Raw genomic sequence first — 27697 nt, forward strand, 5'->3', positions numbered from 1 at the left:
GAGGGAGACAATGAGGGAGAGAGGGATGGAGGGAGGGAGAAGGGAGAATGAGGCAGATTCACAGACAGTATGAAGATAGAGAATTAGAAAGAGAGAGTGTTAGAGATATAAGGATAGATAGATAAATATGTAGATACAGAAAGAAAGGGAAAGGAGGAGGAGGCGGGAGTATAAGGAGCCATATAAAATCAAATTAACTCCCCATTAATAATTGTTTGTTATCAATAATAGGCGTAATGGCATTGGACATGACATCCACCCTTGTGGAGCTGTTTCTACTTCTCGCTTCTCGCTGGGGCAAGGATAAACTGGGTCCGTTCCCACAATCATAAACTAAATGTGGCAACCCAGGCCATTAACTCTCCTGCTCCTGCTCTGCAACTCTACTCAACTCTCCAACTCAATCCAGTCTTCTACTCAAACCTCTCATCCTATCTACAACTCTCTGGTTTACAGTCCTGTTCAGGACTATACTCACTTCCGAAAGATACTCTTCCTTCCAACCTCCACTTTCTCGCCTTTCTATTTCACTTCTATTTTCTATCCACTTTCCTTAGTCCTTCTAGGACTTTACACACGGTGTACCGTAAACCTCTACCGTGGAACATTAAATTGTTATATGTCTTATGAAAGAGTGTTTTATCCCAAATCATTTGGTACCATTTTTGTGTGGTATGTGTTCACGCTTGGATGAACAGGAGACATTGTTTGCGAGAGTGCAAAAATCGACATAAGTTACTTATGTGATGTTTGAATAAAACAATTGGGATTTGGGTATTAATTCGGTCTTTGCAGATCCAAATAACATCCCTAACAAAATTCATCATGCCACACATATCAAATATCGAATATCAAATATCGACGAACATCTGTGCGCGTGTGTGTGGGTGTGTGTGTGACTTTGCCCTTTGCAGAAAACATATGCAATGAATTTCATTCTCTCACTCCGCTTATCCCAACATAATACATACTGTAGGCATCACTTTGGCGCAAGTCGATTTTTGCACTCTCGCAAACAATGCCACCTGTTCATCCAAGCGTGAACACATACCACACAAAAATGGTACCAAAAACACTCCTTCATAAGATGTATAATAATTTACTGTTCATAAATGATTTTTAAAATAATTAGCAATTTTCTAGGTGTAAACTTTTTTTTGACTCACACGGGTATATACAGAAATGTAAAATAGGAACTCCACATTATTTGTATCAAACACATGATAACGATTGTTTTAAAATAAACTTAAACCAATCAAAAGTTAACATGCTCTTCGACTTTAGGTAAATTTGTAACGAATGTTTATAGAATTAATCGTATTGTGGTCATAATACCATCATCACCATGAGTATCCTCATCTAGTTTGATAATGATCTTCCTTGGGGGCCTTACGAATATGTTCTTTCTAAACTCCCTCAATAGGCTAGCTCGAAAAATATTAATCCAACTCTAAAATCCTGTCTGTCAATTTTGGTATTTCGTTTTGCTTTTAAAGTATTGTTCTTCATACAAAATAAGAAGAAAAAAAAAGAAGTAGAAGAAGAAGGAGAAGAAGAAGAAGAACAACAACAACAACAACAATAAACAGCAAAGAATATGCAAAATAGCGGGGTGAAAATAATAATAAAAAGAGGGAACACTCGGACCTTTTCAGACGAAAGTAAATAATGATTGGTTGGACGAGAAGATTAAAGGAACGATTGAAATGATCGAGTTAACCCCGTTTTGGGGGAGGGGATCTTGTGTTGAAGTGTAACTGTGGCGTTTAGCTAAAGATTGACACGGTCTCACGCTGGTACTGGTAAAGAACAGGGTGTCTTGTTGCCGCGAGGCGCAAGCCGTCCTGAATCAGCCCGGGTGGAGGCGGCTGGGACTGCTGCTGAGATCCGCCTCGTACCCTCGAGCTGGCTGCACGTCAAGAAAAGAGGATGTAGCGGAGAGAGGACTTTGAGGAAAGAGGGGGAAAAATGGAAACTGTTGCCGGTTAAAATGGGTAAAAACGAGATAATGAAATAAGGGGTCGAACATTGGGGCAGATTTGGCTGTTCACAATTCCTTGATCCCTGAATGGAAATCTGGTACGTACATTTCTTTATCTGTCTATCTATATATCTATCTACATGTACATATCTATATTATATCTATTTATCTACTTATCTATCTATCTTTCAATCTATCTATGTCTATACTCTTGACCAGAATGAGTTTGTTTGTGGATGGAATTTTTACTGAACGCCTACTCACAACATATGATACCGGCATTATGTATAGAGCTGTGAAGGAAAGTAGATGAAATTTGTTCAGTAGCAAAGAAGCAAAAATTAAGAAGAAAAACTTGCATAAGAAATAACCAAGAAAGAAGAGGTAGAAGGAGAATAAGAAGTAGATGGAGAATGAGGAAGGGAAGGAGAAGAAGTAGAAGAAGAAGGAGAAGAAAAGTAAGATGAAGAGAAGAATAAAGTAGAAGAAGAAGAGAAAAAAAGATTAAGAACGAGAAGAAACAAACAGGAAAATGAAGAAAAGATAAGAGAGAGAGAGAGAGAGAGAGAGAGAGAGAGGGGGGGGGGACTGTGGTCTTGCAGTAATTGACTCACTTCTAAAGAGCCTCAAGTTGAATTAACGACACCCACTTAACAAGTTATTGACAACTGCTCGTAAAATAAGATGGACCCGCATGAAATTCCGTGGAAAGAAAAGACATCGCTTGGAAAGCATCGTAAAAGTTCACCGAACCGAAGACCCTGATTGGTCGAAATTCAGTGTGACGTAACACTATCATCCACCAGCGCATCCAGCCAATCACAGAATGCGTATTATGTTCCGCTAGCCACTTTTTTTTCCTTCTCCTGTCCCTTCCCTATCTTTTTTTTTGTTTGGAATGATTTCCAATCGTTTTACTGATCGGATTGAATTATCATCAAATAATGATTATCATCATCAGCGATCAACATTAATCTAAATCCCCTCTCGTCTGTGTCACAGATTCATATTTCGTACTGTAGATTCATCCTCTCTAACTTAAACGGTCGGATTTCTCGGAACTTTAAACCAAGTTTTCATCTCAGTCGTTCCCTCGGCTGTGCCGACAAAGATCAAGTTCTTATAGCCGCCCGACCACCCCGAGTTTCTTAATTCTACCTCTCAACTTATTGGATATAAGTCTTTTGGATCAGAAAGCTTTGTTGGATTTAACGCAGGTGACAGAATCCGCGAAGCTATTTCTTTCTTTCTTGTGTGATTTGTTTCCTATTGTATACTTCAAATCGAATCGACTAGCAATAAATACCGGCATTTTATAAAGTCGATATAAAGCACACCGCCATTGGAGAAAGCTGAAAGTGATTTGGATCGAGTTCTAAATCATCAAGTTTGGGCAGACTTTATACCTTTGTGACATCTTCAAGTACTCCGGATAACTTTTCACCGACCATGTTTAATTTGTTAGTTACTGACATGACGTGCCATCTTCAATTGTTCTTGACTTCACAGATAAGAGTTATGAAGGAATAATACTTCTACTACTATGACTACCAGCTGCAATTTCCAATATAATGTCGGATTGATTATTATATACGTCTTATGAATACTCTATAAATGAAAGGGATCTCTTCTTGAATACTACCAAGTCATTTGTATCAAAATATTTATTTGTAATTAAACACTGGTCGCGACTACTAAGGAATAATGTATCAAGTAACCCTGATTTTTCTGGCCTTGCTGCCGCTAACATCAACAAGGTAATGTATCAAATATTATTTTCCTTTACTAACTATTCAATGTATCGATAGGTAGCTAATTTGAAAAATCCTTTCTGACTGTCTTTTTTAAACTTTCCGAAACATTAAAAACAATGTAGTGAAAAGTATATTACAACATTAATATCACATTCGGATCATTTTCTTTGACAGTTATCTTACTAATATGACTTTAACGCAGTTCTTGCAGGCAATAATAACATTGATCAGAAAAGGAAATAAAATAAAAATAGATGGAACGGCGGGAAAAGCGAAAAGAGAACTGAATTCAATTTCAATTATGTATCTATTAATTCAAATGATTTTAAAGTGAGTTGCAATTAATTCTGAGATATAAATAGTTTCAAAGTAATGAGAAAGTCCATCGTATAAATAAACATAATAGATTTCACTATAGTGTTTTTGCAATAAACCCCAAATAAATTATGCACATTATACTTAATTGTAATGTTCTTACTATCATGTTAATGTATGTTAATAATCAGACTTTGTTGGGAATGGTCATATATCGGTCTCAAACAAGAGTAACAAAATCACACTTGCGGTTTTATCTGTACTTGAACGTAGAGCAGTCTCTGATATAAAGCTGGGTCTAAAACACACAAGACCATTGCACCCCGCTGTCATTTAGCCATGAGCATAGAAAATTTGATCAAGTGTAATTTAGTTTAGGATGAAAAACTGTTGCCGAAAAATGGAAAGAAAAGATTGGGAACCGGTTTATTTCTATTTGAAGACAAGGAGGGACCAAGTTGGGAGGGGGGGGGGGGGTATATGAACCGGTAGGAGTCCGCCCTTAGGCTGGCACTGTTAAAAATTCTCTCTCGTTTATCGCTAACAGTGCTTTCGGTAGACATCTACATTTCTCCTATAATGAGGCACTTTAACCTATGATCACAATGAAGCTTAGATATTTTGGCATACCTAAATACATATATACATACTTATTGATAGCAATAGGACTAAAAACCATCAAGAATAAAACTTTGGAGTCTAGAATAATGACTAATAACGCTAATAATAATAGCGCGGCCTCTATATAAATATACTCTACTACGCTGTGATGAAAACGAAACTCCTTACAGTGCTACTTTACAGACAAACTGTTCAAAATCATCTGAAAACAAGTGCGTCTTCAACAAAACTTTGGGAAAAGCAACAGATGAGGCTTCTCTTATGTCTAGGGTCATTCCAAAGCTTTGGAGCGGCGCAACTAAAAGCGCAATCTCCAAGAGTTACCTTTGTGTCTGTCTTCGGTGCTTTTAGAAGCAGCTTGTTATGTACGTATAGATGTGATTTACAAGATAATAATTCAGACAAATATTTGGATGCTTTTCTTCCCACTTACCTGCATGCACGTTTACAAATCTCTGTACAGCAGCTGATATTAAGGCAAACTGATCAAACAAAAAGCAATTCAAGATGTCATGTCTTAAAGTGAGACAAAATACACGATATGACTTATATGTGAACATCGTAACTTTAACATTCGTTAGAGCCAATAACATTAATAAATAGTTACTCTTTATTCTTTTTTTTTGCATCGCACTTCATGTGCCTAAATTTGTTCAAACAAATTAAGCCATAAGCATAATGTCTATTAGTCATACAAACTTTCAAACTACCCATCTCACTTGGAACACCCTAGTCGAAAAGTTATCGTCGTCCTTTTCAAAAACCACTACAGCTTTTCATTCGAGATTGACTTAACTACTTTTCCAATAAAGTTAAGTGTCCTTATTCAAGACTGTCCCATGGTTGGTTTAATACGGTCATAAAATGGAGCTGTATAAATTGCAAACTTTTCACCGCGTTCTCTTAATTAAGAAGTTTCTTTTCTCCCTCTGACACTTGGAGATCTCAATAAAATGGATCAGTGCCTAAATGTAATCGCTGAAACATCTAGCTTAGTAGATGTTAGGCGTAAAGTAAAGGTGTTTTAGTATATAAAAAACGATTCTATAAAGGCTTGAATAATCATAATGGAGTAGAACAAGAAGGAGCAAATTTCGAGAAAAATAAGATCGAGAAAGGAAAAACAAATGTCGGAAAAGGGGGACATGTCGGCAACGACGAGATGAAAAGGCAAAATAATAATGAATGAAAGAACTGTGGAATTTAGCATCTTCAAAGAGAGGATCGAGCTAAAATATTATGAATATTAGGCTTTCAGTAATGACATGTTTACAACATTTACATATATTTTAGGGAATTCGTAAAAGGTATTTCGGGATGGTTAAGGGACCGTACATGTAATTGAACATTTGTGTCAAACTAGCTTTTTATTGGTTGGAGTGCGTAGTTGAATCATTCTATGTTTCTAAACAGCATAATAAGAAAAGAGAAGAATACAATCATTGAAACCTTGTTTTTTTAAAACAATAATCATTGCATCATTTAAATCATTGTATACGTTTAAATATACACGTTTTATTTCTACCTAGTCATGTCTATACAATATTTCTTTAGTATTATGAATATTATTGTAGTTATACTACAAAATGTGACAGGCTTCAGGCTCAAGAGATAACAAAGTAAAATTATATGCAAACGAATGCTTTCATATCGAGCAGGTTTTCGTTTCTCAAAACCATTTGAAATAACCCTTTTGTCATTCCTAGGAGGGTCCTAAAGAAAAGATTTCAATCTGATACGACTCAGGAATGTGACGAACAAATTGGCCAAATCCCATTGTTACACTAGGCGGTATCACCTCGTCACTTTTCCCTCTCCCGAGCCACTAAACGTGTCCAATTTGCCTGTCTTTCAACACCCCTCGCAAATAAAACCATTTCTCTTGCAAATCCAGGGAATTTAAAAGTTACGATATCGATGAACTCATAGCTTTGTAAGATTGCGGTAGGCTAGTCTTCTTTTTTTTCATCCTCTCTCCCTCTCTTTCATTTTCTAGGTTTATTTGTAAATCATCTCTAGCAATCTCAAGGCATATGGCTTTGATAATTCCCTTTTCTTCATCTTTTAGTTCTGGTTTTATTCCGAAGCGTAAAATAATCATTGTGTTGACATGTAGATAATCGGGTGATTTAGGCTAGGAAGTGCAATTGTCGAACTTGTTTTGACCGAGAAGCAAACAGCTACGGTGACCCGAAGCAGGGTCAGATAGAGAGTCAGCTAGTTCATCTACAATCACATCTTGGAAGAAAAGAAGAGTACATTCTTTTAAAAAAAACTTGTAGGTGCCTATCAATGTGAATATATAACTTAGTTCGTTCATGCCTTAAAGAAAATCATATTCATTATTTTTATAAAATTCATTCAGTCTTCTATATTCTTTAAAAATGTTTGTTAATTCATTAATCATTGAATTGTATAAAAATTCAAACATATTCATACTTTCGTTGGTTATTTTTTTTATATTACGTAATATGATACTTTTGTCCCTTTTCGTAAATGCGTAAACATAAATGGGATTTACTTTGGTTTTAAATCAAATGAAAAAATGTAGCATTCAAAACAGTGTGTTGCCTAGAAAAAAAGATAAAGTATTGTTTGCAATGACATCGTGTAAGATATCGAATGAATGTGCTACATTTCATTCCTTCCATGTACCATGGGACAAATATGCATCCCACCAAGACATTTTGTATTTCATTAAGGGGTTATGAAAAACGCCCCTTTTCAATTCTTCATATCTGCGATCAAATCTTGTGATCCTACGTTATAGGGCTTAGCGAATCACCTGTACAATATGTTTAATGTGATGGTGATCCAAAACTTGGCAAAAGTTAATTTCCGAATAATGCTAACTCCACAAAATGTAGGATAACACCACCTACTCTTAAAAGATGTCATCTGTGTCATCTGTGTCATCTGTATTACAAGCTTTCTCGAAGAAAGACATATGTTCCCTATATATATTATTTCTCCCCAATCCCACGTTCCGTCTGATAAGAATCGAGATGAACGATATCGTCAGACGATGAAATTGCTTTCCGGTATAGACCGATTGTGAACTCAGATTATTAGGTTTGCCTGGAAATCAGATGAAATAAAATTCCTTTATTGTGTCTTCAAAAATGTTACTTTATTTATGTTGCATTTTTATTTCCTTTCTCAGTAGTTCATGAAGAAATATACACCCATAAAACCCCTTAATGCCTCGTATTTATATCAGCAAAACCATTGAATTTCTAGGTGTATGGTTATTATATACATTTTTGAAACATGGCATTTTTGTTTACATGTTATTACTCAAGCCGTTTAAGAAAATTCACCATATTATTTTCATGCAAAACAACTGAACGTAATTCGTAACTAAACTGATTTCATTGAACATTGTGATGGTGAGTGAGGAATCTTAAATAGTATATTGAAAACCATCAAGTTTCACAGTTTATAGATTTAAATGAAAATTTATCAAACAGTGAGGAGATTTAAAAAACACAAACAAATAACATTTACGTTTACTAAATGTGGTGAAGGGGTGTGGTGGTCGAGTGGATATGTCACCGGAATGTCGACCACAAGGTCCGCGTTTCGAGTCCCGCCGCCGCACTAATGTCCTTTGGCAAGACATTGATCGACATTTGCCACACTCAACCCAGGTGATGAAAATGCGTACCTGGCAGGAATTAATTCCTTGAAGTGCTAGAGCGCCGTAATGGTAGCCGTGCTAAAGCCAGGGTAATAATCGGTGGCGCCAGGAGTGTCAAGTCTGACAGACATGAGCGCTATCCAAGAACCCACTATTTTTTATTATTATTAATTATTTCCAATAATGATAAAGATATATAGGCAGGTAATATTTATTTTTAGTGATGATACCAATTACTTAAATTTGAGCAGTATTTGACCTTGCTTACTTATATCGACCAGGGCCTGATATGAAACACCACAATTATTTCTCTTTTCATCAGTCGTCCATACGACGTCAGCTCGAATGAAATTTCATCGTTCAATGATCCCGACTTCAGCGACCTCCGTAACACCCAGACCCTCTGCCGAACCTTCCCCGGTATGAATCGTAAGCAGATGCAGTTATGTCGACGGATGCCCGACGTCACAGCCGCCGCCATCCAGGGCATCGATATGGCTGTTCATGAATGCCAACATCAGATGAAGAACAGACGATGGAATTGCTCCAGCCTTGAGATGAGGCATGGAAACCCGTTTGCTCACGCTCTCATGTCACGAGGTGAGAATATATACTTGGAATATATACTTGGAATATATACTTGGAATATTATGATTTATAAAACAAACTAGAAGACAACCGTAGTCTTTTGTCAATTTGTTTTTTTCAAAGAATAACTAAGTTAAACTCAAAATAGGTTGATTGACATGAAAATTAAGAATTGCACATGTGTTATATCGTATTTAAAATTTACCCACTGGCATCTGAAACCATGTTGAGATTCTGAGTGTGAAATTTTGATAATTTGCGAGCCTTTCCAGATATCAATAAAGTAAACATTCTAAATATTCTATTCTCCATCGGTCAGAGAGATAAGGCTATTCTTGAAAGAACACGAAGGATGCATGACTGTATCATTTTATTGTGTAGTCTATTCATCTACTTGATCTGTTCTTTAAGTAAAATGAAATATTATCCACTTACTTTCGTAAACAAAGTTTTGGATGTATATCTTCTGCATTGTTAAAATAGACACGGTGTTACAATGACTGGGTCGGAAACAATCGAAAAAATTAACAAAATTAAGTTTCAAAGAAAATTTCAATTTAATGGTTATTTTCTATGAACTGTGGCAAGTAAAATGTCCATTGACCTGAGATGACATGTCAATGACCTAAGGGCAAAGGTCATCCGAGAGAGTAACCTTTATCGTGAGTCAGCCAATTATGGGAGAGATCTAGTATCGCCCCTAAGAGAAACCCAACGAACTTTGTCTCTTCCTATTTTTAAATTTGAGCCCCCTTCAATTTTTGATCGGACCATGGATAAATTCTAATATTTGTTAGAGTAATTTTAGGGGAAATGAAACCGCCGCGGGAGTATTGAAAGTGCAATGTCAAAGTTGCTCTCTCTTTTTCTTTCTTGAAGATGTCGATTATAAGTCTTTTTCCGTAGTCAGTCACTTTGTCACAAATATCGTGATACCGTACAGAGTTGTCATCCAGAATGCTATATGACATAAATTTCTTTTACATTTCATTTATTTTAGATGCATGTATGTTTATTTAATCAATTGCTCTGAATCGGAGTTTATACATTGACGTTTAATATTGCATGACTCGTTTAATGATTTCAATATGAGTGCAACAGAATATGGGTAAAAATGTTATTATTAGTGTTTGTTAAATTAATTTAACGGTTTAAAGTGAATTACTTGACGTTATCATAAGATGCATTTGGTCACAGCAGAATATGAAAAAAAATGATGCAATATTTTCAGGCATTGCTACAGGGTTGCCTTTTGTAAGTGGAATAGGGACGAACCGATATTGGCAATATTTCTTTGGAATGAGGCGCCAGTGCTTGCGCTTGATTCTTCTCTGATAATATCGAAAAACAGATCGGTGTTTCTTCTTCAGTTGCTATTGTGCCCTGGAACGAAATTGTTAGAAACGGCGTAAATCAGTTAAAATATGCATTTTAACTTTCAAACACCTTATCCTAACACTGCAAAAAATATATATATTAATAACAGCAAATGTCAAAGTTCTTTCTACATGGCTGTTCAAGGCAAACTGAATGTATTCTTTGAAATCACTCCTATTCCTTTAAAACCTCTTCTCTCTTGTCAATCTTCTCTCCTAACATAATTCATGAAAGACACCTGGACGTGATATAAAACAAAAATGAGAGAGATAAATCTGAGATTCATCACATCTCATGGCAGATTACCCGACACTGTAACAGTATTTTATTTCAATCTTCTTGTAATGCGTCAGCTCTCCCTTGGTGGGTCGGTGTGATGATGTATACTCGGTACTTCCACATTCTCAATGTCAGAAACTGGGTCGAATGCTGACAGCTAGGTGTACTAAGTCATTTCACCTCTCTATTCCAACCTCTCAGTTCCTTTTCATTAGTACTTTGAACGATTTAACGATTTACATAATTCTTCAATTTCTAACATTTTGATTGTTGACTTTAACGAATTTCGAAATGTTTTTCTTCTTTTCCTTTATTGGCTTCGTCTTATTTTGATACATCTCTAAATTGGTTAATTTCGATATCAGAAAATTTGGTTCACTCGTTCACCATACTTGTTCCGGGAAAAATGTAAAAAAATCTATTTTTTTCTTTCTTACCGGGGTACTAAGATTTTCGGAATATGTCAAAATTTGTTTTAGTTATTGGTATTCTTTCTGATTGGTATTAAATTACAAAACGTAATACTCTAGAATTATGACCATATGTATTTTCATATCGTTTCATTTTCATTCAATGCCACATGCACATCAAATGTCATTGAGTAAACCTTGAATTTATACTCTCTAAAGACTTGACACATCTGTGTATCGCTATGGTTTAAAGCCATCTGTGTCAAGGGTCGTATCGCATTTGAACTGACAGGATCTTGAGATTCATTCTCTAAATAAACTTATTATACACACGACACTTCACACATTTGTAAAATGTGAAATGATCTGAGTAAATCAATTCCATGAGATCAAAATCAGATTAACCTATAATTACAAAAATAGAAAGAAAGAAATAAAATCAGGTCGGCCTAAGCTAATTACATACACTATAATAAAATAACAATTGTAACCTAGAAACCTGATTTGTAATTAACACGAACGCGGAAGCTGGCGGGGAAGGGGCGGGGGCGTGTTTGGCCCCTAAATGGACTCTCTCTCTCGCGAGAAAAATAGAAACAAATACATGTAAACGATTTGCAGTTTTTTAGTGCTACAAAATTACAAAGTTTCATCGATCCCAAAATCAAACATTTTCTCTCTTGGTTTTTATATCAGTCATTCTCATACTTGATTTTAACTTTTCTTTGTTAACTAGGTCCGTTGCTTCCAAGATGCTCACTAGTGTAAATCTACAAGCTTATTTTAAACGGCTATGTTATTAAACAGAACTGTTTTTGAGTAATTTTGCAACACCATCAAAATGTTTTCCGTGAGAAAATATCATTAATATCGCAGTTAAACTTAAGTAACAGACCAAACATTTGGAAAATCCCTCACGTTTCGCCATGCTACCCGCATGCTACCCGTGTCAATTCGAAACAACAAAATAATTAAATGAGTAAGAAGGAAACATATAGATATGTACAATAAACACACTATTGCTGACGACTGGAAGCTTTCAAGTTAGCACCATGCCGCCGGCTCACATCAAAGCAGGACTTGGGACCGCCAACTTCGACTCTCCCTCTCACTATTTTAGTTATACTTTCGGAAAACATCTCATTCTCTTCATAACACAATATGAAGAAATGTATGTATAAGACCACCATGCTTGAAAACGTCGCAACAAAGACATATAAAACCTGCAGGATATCAGAAAAAATATAGATTTTGAATTATGAAAGAGACACAGTCTGATTGCTTACAGAAAAACATGACACTTCACTTTTTGAGCCTGTCTCCCGCTCTCGATTCATAACTGTCAGTTGCTTGTCCATTTTTCTACGAAAACTTTGCCATAAGAGTACAACAGTCTCTTTCTGTATTTATTTAAACATTTATCTTTCGAAAATAAAAAAAATAGGCTCTAAAGGCACACTACAATGGTTATAGAAGCAATATTAGGTGCGGGATGATCGAACGATCGATATATATGATAGATGGGTACGATTAATGGTCACGATGATGTAGTACCGTCAATGTTTTATTATAGTGTTAATATTAGATTCAAACCTTTTGTTAACGTTCAGAATTTGCTTTCAGTATTCCTCATATTTCATGTGATCCGACAATGGTACAGGCTTATCCTGGTCAAAGAGAAAAGATTAGAGGTAGGTAGGGTTTGCTTTTTGGTTTTAAGTTAGGTCTAGTGTCAGGGCTCGGTATAGAAATATAGGTCTAGGTTTGAAGTTATGAAACCAGTCAGTGTTAGCGACGATTTAGATCTAGTGACTGAGAATATGTTGTAAAATTATATTTCCCCTCATTTTCTTGAAACTGTTTCTTCCCACAATGAAATATCACGTATATAACTAAATTTAAATTATTCATTTTCAGATCAATAATATTGATATTGAGCATAATAGAGATATTGAAAATGGGACAAAGCAGGGAACGAATAAACATGATATTTCCAGATGTAAAATTGTAACATATCGTTAATTTAATTTAAAATATACCATATGTCCCTATCATTAATGGACAAGAAATCGACTCTTGTCATGTCTGCATAATTATTTATTCCGTTTTTAACCACAAACAAGTACAAGAGTGTTTGAAAATATTATACGTAGATTCCTTCCTTCGTCCTCCTTGCCTCAAAATGATCTTCCACACATCCCTCGTATGAAAGTCCTTCTTCTACCACTGGTCTTCCTTCTCTATTACGAAGGAAGCACCCCTGCAGCTTGGCGGTGCCTTTTAGTTCCAGCTTCCATCATCGCTCGGTCACGTTTTCCCATCTTGATCGGTAATTGTCACAAATTTGAGCCGTCCTCAACCCTGTAAAAAGGGGAAGAACGCGATGCAAACTAATGCAGGTGTAACTGATAAAGACCTTACGAACATACTTTGGAGTTCAAACATCACTTTGACGTAATTCGTTTTGAAAGCTTAATATTCGTCTAATAGCTGGGGATGTTTAACTTTGTTACAGTGTGGTAACGTACGTGTTCAATGTGATCCCACTCGAATGACTCGAACGCGGAAGAAGGATAACGCTACAATATTTTACACTATTTTGCAATTCTTTGGAATTCATAAAGTGTGTGTGGGTGTGTGCGTGTGCGTGTGTATGAGGTTGTGCGTGGGTATGTGGTGTGTGTAATATGTCTATGTATTAGGCAGTAATGTTTGATACTTCTTTAAGGTCACATCGATAATTCTTTTAGGCTATGTTTTCTAATAATGTGTTGAAGTTTTGCAGAATAATTTAAAGTCATAATAATTGTCTTCACTTAACTAGGTAATAGCATCAGTATTCAGTTACATCAGACACAGTTGTTTGTAATGTCAATTTAATCATCTTATTAAGGAATTTGATTTCTTCTAGCAAACTAAAGGTACTGGTTAATGGTTTGAACACATAACTATATGAAATCCTTTTAAAAAGTACAATTGGACAATTCTTTTTTGATAGTAAAGCATAAGAATGTTCATGAATCTGAAAATGAGACAATTAATAACACTGTTGTATAAAGAGAATAAGAAAGAATGAATTGTTACAGTGAACGAAAAGAGAATAGAAAATTGATAGGACACACGAAAAGTGTATGTGTCGATTTGTTGATGAAGTAAAATGCTTTGGATGGACGTCGCTAGTTTGATATTTTGACGTCATTGCCACACACAAGATGAAATTTACTCGCACACGACTTGCTATGATTAGCACCAATGGTGCCGCTCTTTCACTCAAGAAAATTCAATTTTCATCTTGCTGTGATGTGAGACCCCGGCATCCTTTCAAATTGGGTCCCTCCTCATATTGTGACGATATTGTTGCGATGTCACCAGAACGGCACTGCAAGAAGCAGTCTTTTGAGGGTAGATTGTGACATGTTGAAATAGCAAATTGCAGTGCAGTATATACGTGTATGCTTCGTGTTGTGTTTTGCCATCCTTGGTGGAGTTCCAATAAGGACAGTGAGAGGTATTATGTACAATGTGACTTCAACAGGAGGATGGAAAATACAAATATGAAGGAATAAGGAGAGAGAGAGAGAGAGAAAAAAAGTGGATGGAAGGTATAAAATGAAGATCTATACAAAATGCAAGATAGGTACCTGGGTTAGATAGAAAAGAGCCAAACGAATATATAACCACAAAAGAAAAGATGAAGAATAGATATCTAGAAGTGGCTAGAAGTTACTGGCACCAAAAAAAAAAAAACGATTTAAAGAATGATTGAAAGGGAGAAATCTACGACAACACATCTTATTCGGTTTAAGGGTTAAATGGTCGATTTCGCGCCGGTAATATTAGAATCATAATATTTCACAACAAACAAATATTGTTTAGCAGCACACTATCGACTCTTTGTAGTGGATATATCACTGTCTGTCTACATTGCTTCCAAGAATAAACCTTGATGACTTTCATCCACGGACACTGTTACGATGTCATTTCCAATCAGTGTGATGTGAAAAGGAATTAAAATTGGACGTAGAATGATGGAACATAATATGAGGAGAGGATTTGTGTGAGATGGCCAGCGATAGAACAACGTTTTTTTCAAGCCATTTTACACTGCGAATAATATCATGTCTGTGCACGGTAAAAACGCTGTTTAAAAAAGTGATGTTCACTTACAGTTGTACACTATCTTAAACAACAGTTGAACAAATTGTAAACAACGTTGCTCGAAACGAAATTAGTTTTGTTAAACATTCGCTGTTTAAAATTTAATGACTGCTATATTTACTATACGAGAGCTTTTAGACAGTGTTGTTTACATATGACGTCATGTGTCTCGTGCCAGTAAAGTGCCCGTTGGCTAAAAGCTTTATTTCACATTGTTATGTTTAGAAACAGGTTCCTTGAAACTAACATGCAATTGAAATTAACATGCCACTTAGAAATGTAGTGCAGCTGTTTAGGCACAGCTCATTGTTATTCATATTAGATGCATACACACAATGCAAGTGTATGCAAGGGTCTTCTGTTGACTACACAGATTGATACATATGTAAAAGCACATGGATATTGAGTCTGGATTAAACTACCAAAGCAACCACACGTGTTTCTGCAGGCTCCAGTTTGTTTGTCTCTAAACTTACATTTATTTAGCTTAATAGTTATTACTTTCCAGCCCACAACACAACACACATCATGGCCGACCAAGCTACCGACGCGCTTCTAAGTGACTGCAGGGATTCAGTGGCTTAATTGAAATCACTTTTCTATTAACCAATTTGAAGTTTTTAACTTATAGCGTAAGTTCACAGTTAAAATTTTCAGTATCTGTACGCAAATGTCAGAATATAGGTAGACTTAAAATCGTCGCGTCATGCAGTGCGGCACTGATCGCGCACTCGGTTATAGATCGTGTGCTAAATTCCTTGCCATAGAGATTGCATGCATCCATATATATGCAGTTTATACGTGCGTGCATGCGCGCTCATGCAAAATGGGCACTGTTTTGGCGCTAATTCATGAATTGCAGAATTACCCTAGTCTTCATATACCTATATAGAGACCCAGAAGTAGTGGTGCACTTATTCAGAGTATCAAACCCAACTTATACCCCATTATACAACCCTTTTGTTGTAAACAACCCCCACTGAACAACAGCTCCTTTTTAAACAACTTTCTTTAAACAACCCAGTTGGTTTAAACAACCCCCACTGAACAACAGCTCCATTTTAAACAACTTTCTTTAAGCAACCCAGTTGGTGTAAACAACCCCCACTGAACAACAGCTCCGTTTTAAACAACTTTCTTTAAACAACCCAGTTGGTGTAAACAACCCCCACTGAACAACAGCTCCGTTTTAAACAACCGTCTTTAAACAACACCGGTTGTTTAAATTGTGATTTTAAACAAGTTGTTCAAAATGTTGATCAACTAAGTGTTTAAACTTTAAACAACTCGAGTTGCTTAACATTTTAAACAACTCTTAGATCAGGTCACCCGTTAATCAAGAGTTGTTTAAACTTTTAAACAACTTGTTCACAAAAATTTTAACTGTGTGTGACCAAACTTACTGGCCCGAATTCGCAAAGGAGGTTTGTTGACAAATCTAGGTTTATGTACGTCATATGACGCTTTTCGACGCGTTTCAAACCAAGGTTTGTACAAACCTCGTTTGTGAATTCGGGCCAGTTTGTCTGGCCTATATGACAATTTTGCGTGCCGTCGATTTCATGAAGTCTATAAATAGGTTTTTCTTTTTGTACCGTACCTTTCCTTGATTGGTTAACAGTACATGCAAATTGCATCAATGCAACAAATAGAGTTGTTCATGTTACACTAAAGATAAGAAAAATGGTTTGTTTTTACCATGGACATATTTCTGATATAATCAAATATGACGAATTCCAAGATCTCACTTTCACGAACACCTCTAAAAAAAAATGTTATCACGGAGAGGTTAAAAATCAAACTGAAATTAGATTTGTCAATAACATTGTCAAATGTTTTGCAAAAAAGCTATGCAGCTTAACAAAAATAAATTAAAGTCGTACAACAAACTAAACATAAGGCAAATACTTCCAAAAACAGAGTTGTTAAATCCAATGTTTTTCCTAGAAAGTTCTAGGGATTTGAATACTATAGGCCTATATCATATTGATTACATCAACTGAATTGTATTTCTTAAAGCAATCGCATTATAAGGATTATGTAATCAGAAGCCTCAGCGAAAACCAAGAGTGAATCCATGGAATAGTCTTTTACAATATGATACATAAGAAAAGAGAAGAACAAATCTCACATTATTAATTGCATTAGGCATGTTTGGGTTTAATTTTCATTCATCTACTTGATTGTAGCTCGCAACTACAACGTTAATCGCAAGCCATACCTTTATTACCTTAATGTCCATGACTTTAACGATTTTTACAAGAAGAGCCAGTAAATGTCCGATTGTGTAGTACACTGTCGTATTTCTCGGTGTTCTACCATGGACATTATTTGACGAATGAACCACAGATATATACTTCTTGTTTCTTGAAACCCATTTAGCCTAAGTCTATCATGTTCTTGTTATATTTTATTACACTGGCTATAAACAAACAAAAAACAGATCAGTGTAGTGAATTTGTGTCACGTTGAAACAAGAAACATAGTCCCAAAGCACAGAAATTAACTCGATTCAAAATATATATTATCATAATTGTACCATAACGACTAGTTCGAAACAGTTGCAATATTTATTGTGTCTCTTCGACAACTCGGTTGGTTATGAGTGATACACATTATGACAAATATCATTATTGTTTTATATATTTTTTAGTAAATGTGAAGTAAATAATTTTCAATGTAGAACTGAAATTGACATTAAAAAAAGATAAAAAGAATCACAATTAGATGCTACTTGTAAGTGTCGGCTTGCATGGTGATGTAGATATACAGTAGGATTGCGGGTGGACCATGTGAGAGAGAGAGAGGATTGAGAATCACAATATTATAAAAAAATTCTTCTCTCTCTCTCTCTCTCCTCGCCCTCTTGATTTTCGTTCATATTGTGTTTACATTGTTGCATGGTTGCACTAGCATCGTTTTTTATTTTATTCCATTGGTAGCTTTAAATAGTTTGTTCTGTCTTCAATCTATTGAGTAATTCAGGTCAGCACACACACACACACACCTACACACACGCACACACACATTCTAAAATGACTAATTCAGGTTTTATAGCTGAGCTCATTTAAGAACCATTTTAGAAGGTAATCGTAAACTCTTACAAAGAAGGTCCTCAACCTTTCGTGGTGAAACATGGTTAAAGTATGTTTCGCGGAAGACCTTTAAAAATGTTTCTATAGAGAGCAGTGGGTTCTGGAGAAGAAACGGCTAGTAAACCTTATCATAAAAAGTGGCGACAGTTTCTTTTCGCAACTGGATGTTATCAATTGCATTTTATGATCGCACTGATGGTATGGTAACAAGGAATGATGTTTGTTTACTAACACAGGGTCAGGAATTTAAAGATAATAATCGAATAAACAAGAGCCTTCACCGTTATTCATGTTTTAATTTAAGAAAATGAGTTGCGAGGGGTCATTGTGTCAAAATATCATTGGTTTATAATATAGAAGTGGTTGACTGGAATACTGGATACTTTTACATAGTCAATACAGTTTATTTATCATACTGAGAGAAAGCATGTTATACAAACTGTCATTGATCCGTGATATCCTTTCGATTACCTCTGTATTAACCATCTTAATTGAGTCAATTTGTTTTCTTATATACCTACTGAGTTAGAAGGAGTACTTTGTTGATGAGGTGGCGTGAAATAGAACTAGGCAGTTACGCTTCTTACTAGTTACGGCAGTTCATAAAAATACCTTTGTTATCATGTATATTCAGACTGTTCGGTATTAGAAGAGTAAGTTTTCCACTAGAGTAGACCAATGAAACACATAAATTGACCGTATCAATTTAACACAAAAAAATTCATATTCATTAATTTGAAAATATATCTATCACAATTCATTATTTACACAAATGTGAAAAATGTATATACTAACTATTAAAATGTCAGTACAAATAATTCCATTTTCATTTCTATCTTTTATTGTTTTACAAACTCAAAGCAGGTTTAAAAGAGACAGCATTCGCGCATTCCCTGGCATCTGCTGGCGTCCTATACCAAGTAACCAGATCATGCAGTGCGGGTAAACTCCCATACTGTGGCTGCGATACCCGATTCGTCGGGAGCGGTGAGGGGTTCGAGTGGGGCGGATGCAGTCACGACATCAAGTTCGGCGAGGGCTTCGCCATCGACTTCCTAGATAGCAGTGAGAAGTCTGGACGAGATGCCCAAGCTAGGATGAATCTACATAATAAACGAGCAGGAAGACTGGTATGTATTATCTTAATGAAATGTTTTCTTCATCTCTTCAGTTTCATTACTTTCTACAGCGACTTGTCCCTTAATTTAATCAATTTAATGATATCTAAATTCATATATGGTGCCTTTTTTATTGCCAATGCTCTTACTTTTGATTAGGCATGACTTTGTGATGTTTAATAAAGTTTATTATCAAGTTTACTTTCTTTATTCTTTGTAATGAATAGAGGAATGTATTATCCAACTTCAAAACGTTTTCTACTGACATTCAGAGCACATTAGTGTTAACCATGGCTTCAAGAAATCAAAATAAACAAAATAAAGTCCAAGTAAGAACATCTCATACTGTGCTTATCATATCGATATTCGTGGGAAAGAGATGGTTATATTAATAATTGTGATAACATTGGCCAAGGTTTGACCACACATAATGGGAAGATATTGGTCTGGGGTGTATAAATTGTCTGCCCATTATGTTTAGCTTATCCATGTCGTGTGAAAAGATATGTTCAAATTATTATTGTGACAAACTTGATGAAAAGAAAACAATTAATATAATCTAGAACAATATTTTACTTTTCTAATATTTTTTTTCTTCACATGATTGGCCAACACCTCTAGGCTAAAAGTGGTCAAGCGCTGATGTACGGTGGCGCTGTGCTGTCTGTGCACAAACCACTATTCGCAGCGGGGGAAATTCCTCGCGCTGCAGCCGTTACTGCCCGAGGGACAAAAATTAGGAAATTTACGCGTTTTAACATTGATTGATAAGGGTAAACCTCGTCTCATTTCATATCGATAATGATAAATAGGAATAAATATGGTTGTAGAATATCATCGGAAGTCTTCAATAGATTAACCTAAATCAAAATATGGGCCTACAATTTTAATAGGAAGACAAAAACGAGGTACTTTAAATGATAAGAAAGATATCTAATTTAATTTAATTTCAATATAATATAACAATCCTGAACAACGAAAATAATGACATGAAAAGTTTATAACGAATATAAAAGGAACTTGAACATAATATAGCCCCAATAAATAGGGGTCAGGATGGCGTGGGTTTCTTTCATTTTAACCATGTTTAGCATAGGAACCAAGGAGTATTCCTTCACACACTGAAAAGAAGGAAAAACAACCTAAACAAAATTATATTAAGTATTTAGTCATAAGATTAATTCGTAGAACATAAGAACTGATTTTGAACTAAAAATAATGGCGTGTTATACATCGACAACTTTAAGCGGTTTGCATTCAATCAGGGTAAACCACACTTGTTAGCACAGAATGACAATTATCAGAAACGAAAATTGACTGGAAGTGGAAACTGATACCGTGACTGGTTCCGGAAACCACGGTTGACCCAATCAGGTCAAGTCTGTCTGTCTATCTCTCCCCGTTCATCTTTTTTCGCTACATCTCTACCATGTAATGACGCTTTTGCGCGCTCTCTCTCTCTCTCTCTCTCTCTCTCACTGTCTTTCTCCGTCTCTTTCTCTCCGCTCTTCCAATATCTAAAGTCATCCAATTTGACTTCATTAAAAACTTTTAGATCATCTTTCATGTTAATAATAGAGCGGATTTAAAGATTGTTTTAATATCTTAATAAGGTCCATATAGGTTGATTTAGTCGATCACTTTTTTGGGGTCAAATATATCATTCATTTTCAAACATCTCCAGATAAGAATAAGATATGTTAATTACACGATAAACTTGTGTACATCCTATTCTTGAAATAAAGTATCAGGTACAAATCAAAGTGTTGGTTATATACACAAGCATGCGCCTATAAGGATAGGTGCGTGGTATGGAAGTGTGCGTGAGTGCGTGGGTGCGTGGGTGCGTGATGCTACATGCGTGCGTACGTAATGTATTTATGTTGTTTCTGTGCAGGGTCTTTCCGCAAAAAGCATTTAAATCAAAATTTGGGTATTCCTCTGCACTACACAACCATGATTTAATGATGGTTCAATAATGTAACTGTCCTGTTAGCCTATAGCTTGTATAATAATCTAGATTTAGTTTTACATTTGGCCTTATAATAGGCCTACCCTGTACGTCAACATATAAAGTGAACTCTATAAATCGCTTCACCTTTTTGCCCAAGATGACCTTTTCTTTGATGAGTTAGAGATAGTTTCATCTCACTGAATCTTCATCCATCTATAATCTGTTTACATCCATCATTACATTGAACATGTCACACTGAGATCATGGTGAGCGCTGTTTAGTTTGAAAGAGGCCGCCTCCGTGGTAGTCAGTCGCGTTATCGCGCTAGGAAGTCTGTCCATTCCCGGCTCAAGACATTAAAGGAAAAGTTGGGTAATATCTATCGAGATAACCAAAAAAAACTTAGATAGATTATGATACAAGGTGTATATGGCATGAGATATTTCGAACAACTTCTGATTTTCAGCCATCGAAGGATAACACGTTGTAGCCATATTCATTTCAGAACAGAAAGCTGCCCGATCATGCATGTTTCTTCTTCACTTAACATTGCTTGATAATTCTAACGATAAACACAACGTGGGCTTCGTAAATTTCATGACAACCAGAATTTCTCGTTCTCGAATAGTCCGACTGACATTATACATTGTGCCATGACACCGTATAGGGAACGGCTAGGAGACTAACAATCAAGAGTACGTATCCATCATGTGTAGAAGTCTTGAAGAGAACAGGGAATCTTTCTTGAAAGTTGAAAAGCAGCGGGAGAAAGTATTTTGTGGGTTTTTGGAGCGAGACATCAGCGGGGTAAAGAGGGCGAAAACTATTAACTGAGACCCCTGGATGCCAAAGCACTGGGTTAGAGAGAAAAAAGAAACACTTACAAACTTGACAGTTGCTTGACTCCCTGTGGCGCCCTCTCCTTGTATTTGACTTACTAGAGATGGGAACGGGGGCGGGTGGTAGAAAGAGATAGGCCCGTGAAGGGGTAGCAGGAGATAGATGTAAGTAAGTTTCGGAATAGGACAAAAGATAATGGGATGATAGACAGAAGGGTGGTACTATTATGATAGCTTATGTGGGTGTGCGCGTGTGTATAGCATAGGTGTGGAGAGGACACAGAGGGGACAGATGGGAACGTAGAAGAAGGGAGAGATTTGGAGAGGGGCAGGATGAGATAAACGGTGAAAGTGAAGGAGATGTGCGTGGGTGTGCGTTTGTGTGTTATGTGGGAAAAGAGAGAAACGGGATTAATGGATGAGACATAAAGGAGGAAAAAAACAAAGAAAGATATAGGGAGAAGGCAAATAGAAAGAGAGAAGGAAGAGAGAGAGAGAGAGAGAGAAATAGAGGGTGAGATGCTTTCATGTTTCATGATGATTCCGGAGCGACAGCCGGTTCAGATGAGGTTTAGAAAAGGATGGCGATGTTATTAATCATAGCAATAAAAGCTATGACGTTATGTGGGACCAGTACTGCGAAAAGGTGAAGAGGAAAGCAGATGCAGACATAATAGAGGCTTGCACCATCTTAATGATGACTGACTTCAGAAGTTTGATTCATCATCAATTCTCTTGAAAGCTTAACACAGATAGCTACGCATCGATGCCTGATTTAGCTCATGTACGCTTACAATGAAATACATTTTATCAATAACATGATGGATACTATTGCAAGCTTACATTAAAAAACATTTTAGTGAATGCATAGCATGCAGAGCATAGTTTGGTTTCAGTTTTACCAGTGCCATTGATTTGGCTGACCAGGTTCGAGTCAATGATAATATTACTACTACTACTACTACTACTACTACTACTACTACCACTACTTCTACTACTACTACTACTACTTCTACGACTACTACTAATTCTACTACTACTACTACTACTACTGCTACTACTACTACGACTATTACTACTACTACTTCTACTATACTTCTACTACTAATGAAAAATAATTGTTGCTTATTAAGCGCTTTTACCGTATTACTAAATAGAGCGCTGATAAAACCCAAACGAAAATATGCATTTGGAACAATAACATATATACATATACACTTAGGAGTTGGGCACTTTGTGGCGAATACCGTTTTGTTGGGCAAGCACAAAACAAGAAACAAAAATGTACGACACGTTGTGCCCAACTCGAACCGGGTTGGCCAAACTTTCCTAATCAATGGGTCTTATTTTTGTTACAGTGCCATCTGCATTTCAGACTTGTGTCACGTATTGCCCCTGTTGAAAGAAGTGTAGATTACCATATTTTGCTTTGCTACACTATGTTTGTAGGCGACAACTAATGGTGTCTGTATCATAAATCTCAATAAAACTGTAATATAGGATTCGTTAAGAGGATTTCGAAGCCTTATTTGTTAGAAGAAGTTTGATTCTGTTTTTATATACCGAATTTCGTGCATAAAATTCAACCAATCATTAATTATGATATCAATTTTTTTTTTCTTTACTGTGCAGGCGGTGTCACACTACGCCGAAAAGAGGTGTAAATGTCATGGCATGTCGGGAAGCTGTCAGCTCAAGACATGCTGGATGCAGACTCCTCACTTCAGGGAGGTTGGAAACCGTCTCATGGAGAAGTTTTCATTGGCCCTTGAGATTCGCGCGCGAAATACGAATAGTGGAAGCGTGGAGCTGGTAACAAGGGCAAGGTCGCAGTTCTCCACCCCTCGTAAGAAGCGTCGATTCCCACCTCAAGAGGAGCTGGTATTCTTGGAGAAATCGCCCGATTTCTGCGATGCTGACACCAGGTTGGATAGCCCTGGCACGAGAGAACGCTATTGTAATCGTACAAGTACAGGCATTGACGGGTGTGATAGCTTGTGCTGTGGGAGAGGCTACAATATTCGATTGGAGAGAAGGACAGAGTGGTGTAATTGCACGTTTCATTGGTGTTGCTATGTGCGCTGCCAGCAGTGCCATAGCTCGCAATGGGTTAACCAGTGCAAATAGATGACGTCATAATGATTGCTATGTGAAATGGACACGACTGTAAATGCTCAGTGTGGTTTACGTAGCAGACGAAATGAGAAAACTATATGCGAATGTGTAACATTTAAACTGCATTTACTAGAGGTTGACACGAACTCTTCGGATGATCACACACATTGCCTTGAGGCTTGATGTTTCGCTTCTTGTATCTTGTAGATTACTCTCAAGAAAGCGGTATATCAGATTTTTAGCATATTGCGTATAATTAAGTAAGATTTTGAATCAGCTTATGAGTGATTTGATTCGATTTCTGCTTGTCTGAGAACAATCACATTAATATGTAGTTGTCAGAACACAGCTTTATTCATCGTAATTCATACAATGTGATATAGTATAAGACAAGTTCGCTGCCAGCTGCTACGATCTTGTTATGACGTCATGACTTAACTTATTGGCGATATCCTTCCGATGCATTACATTATACAATTTGACTGCTTAGCTGATTATGTAGATATTTGAATTCTAATTTTGTTTTATGTACATTTGAAATCATATTTATAATGGCATTCTGGATGGCAAATCATCAATATTTGAGACCTGGAAAAGTGCAAGTACATGTATATTATGTACTTGAATTGATTAGGTTGGAATGTATTTTATTGGGTGAACAGAAAATTGTGTAAATATTTCAGTAAAATAATTATGTTTAGATAACGATTAAACAAGTAATCAATTTTTTACTTCTGTTCAAAATATTGTAACAATGGTATTGCACAATGTGCCTTCCTTAATGAATGATTGCTAACCCCAAAATACAAACCTTATTTCGAAATTCTTTAATGCTAGTGATAAAGCATTTTTTAAAATGTATAATTCATGACAAAAACTTAAGGTATTGTTTTGTAAGCGAATTACAAAATAAAGCTTTGCTGATTTGGATTTTTGATATTTGTATTTGTTTTGGAATTCCCTACAATGTCCGTGATATACATGTACATGTACATATCAACGATACTAATACGGACTGCAGGAGATACTACTCTGTATCTTTGATGTTTTAAGAAGTGACTCGAGGAAAATACGATGGCTCTCTTTTTCAGACATTACAATAAAACAAAGTCAAGAGTACCAGCTTACATCTCCAAAAGAACCTTCAAACCTTTCTAATGAAAAGACACATATTATTTGTATTTATTACATGCCATATTTTGTGCATTCGATACTATAATGGAGATTAGTGATTTACCGAATTATTATTTTCATTTATTTTGATAATAATAAATCTAAAACAACTGCTAGTAGATTGTAATATCCGCGAATTAAAAAAATGATTTGAATGGAAATTGAAAATTGAAAATAGATGTTGAAAGATCAGCCCCAAATGTGATGGGAAGCAAAATTACAGGGATGGTAACGATAGCATGGCATTTCTTGCAAATAATTATTATGTGGTAAAATTAATGTGTATCTTAAATGTTGCTCGTCCCGAGGTAAGAATACATTTATATTCTTCCTATCAAATATGAGCAATTAGTTAACCATCTCGAAATGCTGCTCATTTTGATAAAATAAAAAAAAATAGTTTCTAGGGTATTACATTACATTACATTCTAAAACCTAATTAATCAACAATTTAAAACTTTAATATTTTATAATTATGGAAAAATGTTCACGAGTATCTTTAAATGTTATACAATTTAGTACCAATCAGGGACACTGATCCAGAAGGGCGGGGTAATAACAAGATAATAATAACGATTATGGCAATTATGCTGAATAACCTCATTTAGAAAAAATTAATAGAAGGAGAAAATAGGGCAATTAAGATCAACATGTTAAAGTACAAAGCAATCTAACATACAACGTGATTTGTTATTACGGAAACGGGACCCAGAAAAACCGGACTCGCTTAGACTGGGTGCGACGAAAGATCAAAGTCACCCTCTCAACACCCAGTATTCTTTCAACCTTTCTGGAATTCGACTAAACGTCCCACGTACAAACCGAGCACGCTTCCGCCAATCCTTCGTACCAAACTATTCACAAGTTCAACCAATTCGTTAAGAGCTGATAATAAACGATAGCATTTCAGTTACCCATTATTGTTAGTATACATATTGTATGTATGATTTTAATACTATTGTTAGTATACATACATGTATTGTATGTATGATTTCAATACGACCACAATGATATAACTGTAGTTATTTATCCACTTTGACGAACAATGATGGCGTTGATAATAATAATAACAATAGCAATAATGATCATAATTATTTGAATTTATAAACTGTTCTCATAAAGCTTAAAACGTCAACGATGATTATACTGAATAGCCCGTTAAAAGCAGTGGAGAGATATTTTTAATCATCTAATCAGAAAGGAAGTTTAACAATTTTGGATGGCGTAAAAATTATTTCTTTGAAATGACGAGAGATATTTTTCAGTTCTGAAATTGTTTGCTTAATTGTTTTGCATGTTTCATATTATAGTACTCTGTTTCTTGTATTATTGTAATGCTGGTGGGAAGCATATTTCCACATTGTGGACGAATAAACCAATCTCAATATCAAATACTTTTCCAAATACCCATGTAAACAAACGTGCTTCAAATGCACATTTCCTGATAACGAATGCAAATTATTTTGCTCAACCTCGCAAAAAAATAATATGACAACGGCCCACAACCCCCTCTTCGCCAAAATGATCGCTAAGCTTTCTCTCACCCCCTCCCCCGGTCACGAGAAAAAAATATCTGGTTGGTTTTGAAAATGCCAGCAATGGTTGCTCACATGTTTGAGAATGATATCTCTCTTCTGGTAAATGCAGGTTTGATATGAAATTGTGTGATTATATAAGCTTTAAGTATCTATATCCCCCCCAAAAATTAGTAATTGATATTAATGTGAAAAAACATAAATCATGTCATGCTTTCCTTTTTAAAACGACTTCCTGATACTTGTGTGTATTTTCATTAAATAAATTGTATGTTTGCTTTGTTTCGAATGGAAAATAAACGAGAAAAAATAGCATAGATATGGAGTTATTATATAATAACATTAAAATAAAAGCATCATTTGCCCGTTACACCTCTCTCTCTCTCTCCATGTCATTGTGTGTGTGTGTGTGTGTTTGCGTGTGCGTGTGTGTGTGTGTGTGTGTGTGTGGGTGCAGTCTCTCTCTCTCTCTATCCTTCCCTCCCTTTCTATCCCTGTATCTATCTAATATCAATTTATATACGTTTTGATATTATAATTCGATCCATTACGTTATGCCCAAACGAGATGTCCATTAGCTCGCATCTCGTCGATATGACCTTCCTAACGTACACGATATTCCATCCGTAATAAAAGAATATAGGCAATTGATTGGTCTATTGCGCATCATATAATTAAATACATGCCATACGGATCTCATGCAAATAGGGGAATCGCCATCAAGGGTACACGTCTGCGTTACGAT

General features: G+C 35.9%; 1 protein-coding gene across 2 annotated transcripts; it reads left to right on the forward strand.

Moving 5' to 3' along the window:
• The first annotated feature begins 2857 nt into the window (after nt 1-2857).
• Nucleotides 2858-27322, forward strand: LOC576131 (protein Wnt-10b). Of its 2 annotated transcripts, none has more exons than XM_776471.4 (4): nt 2858-3738; nt 8634-8911; nt 19080-19348; nt 23762-27322. In XM_776471.4, the coding sequence occupies exons 1-4, from the start codon at nt 3686-3688 to the stop codon at nt 24254-24256; spliced, it is 1095 nt and encodes a 364-aa protein (XP_781564.2). In that variant the 5' UTR covers nt 2858-3685; the 3' UTR covers nt 24257-27322. The 2 variants fall into 2 exon arrangements, with proteins under 2 accessions (XP_781564.2, XP_011664244.1); XM_011665942.2 differs by having other exon boundaries at nt 19083-19348.
• The last annotated feature ends 375 nt before the right edge of the window (nt 27323-27697 follow it).

Source organism: Strongylocentrotus purpuratus, unplaced genomic scaffold, assembly GCF_000002235.5.
Source record: "Strongylocentrotus purpuratus isolate Spur 01 unplaced genomic scaffold, Spur_5.0 spur5_scaffold_7, whole genome shotgun sequence".
NCBI lineage: Eukaryota > Metazoa > Echinodermata > Echinoidea > Camarodonta > Strongylocentrotidae > Strongylocentrotus > Strongylocentrotus purpuratus.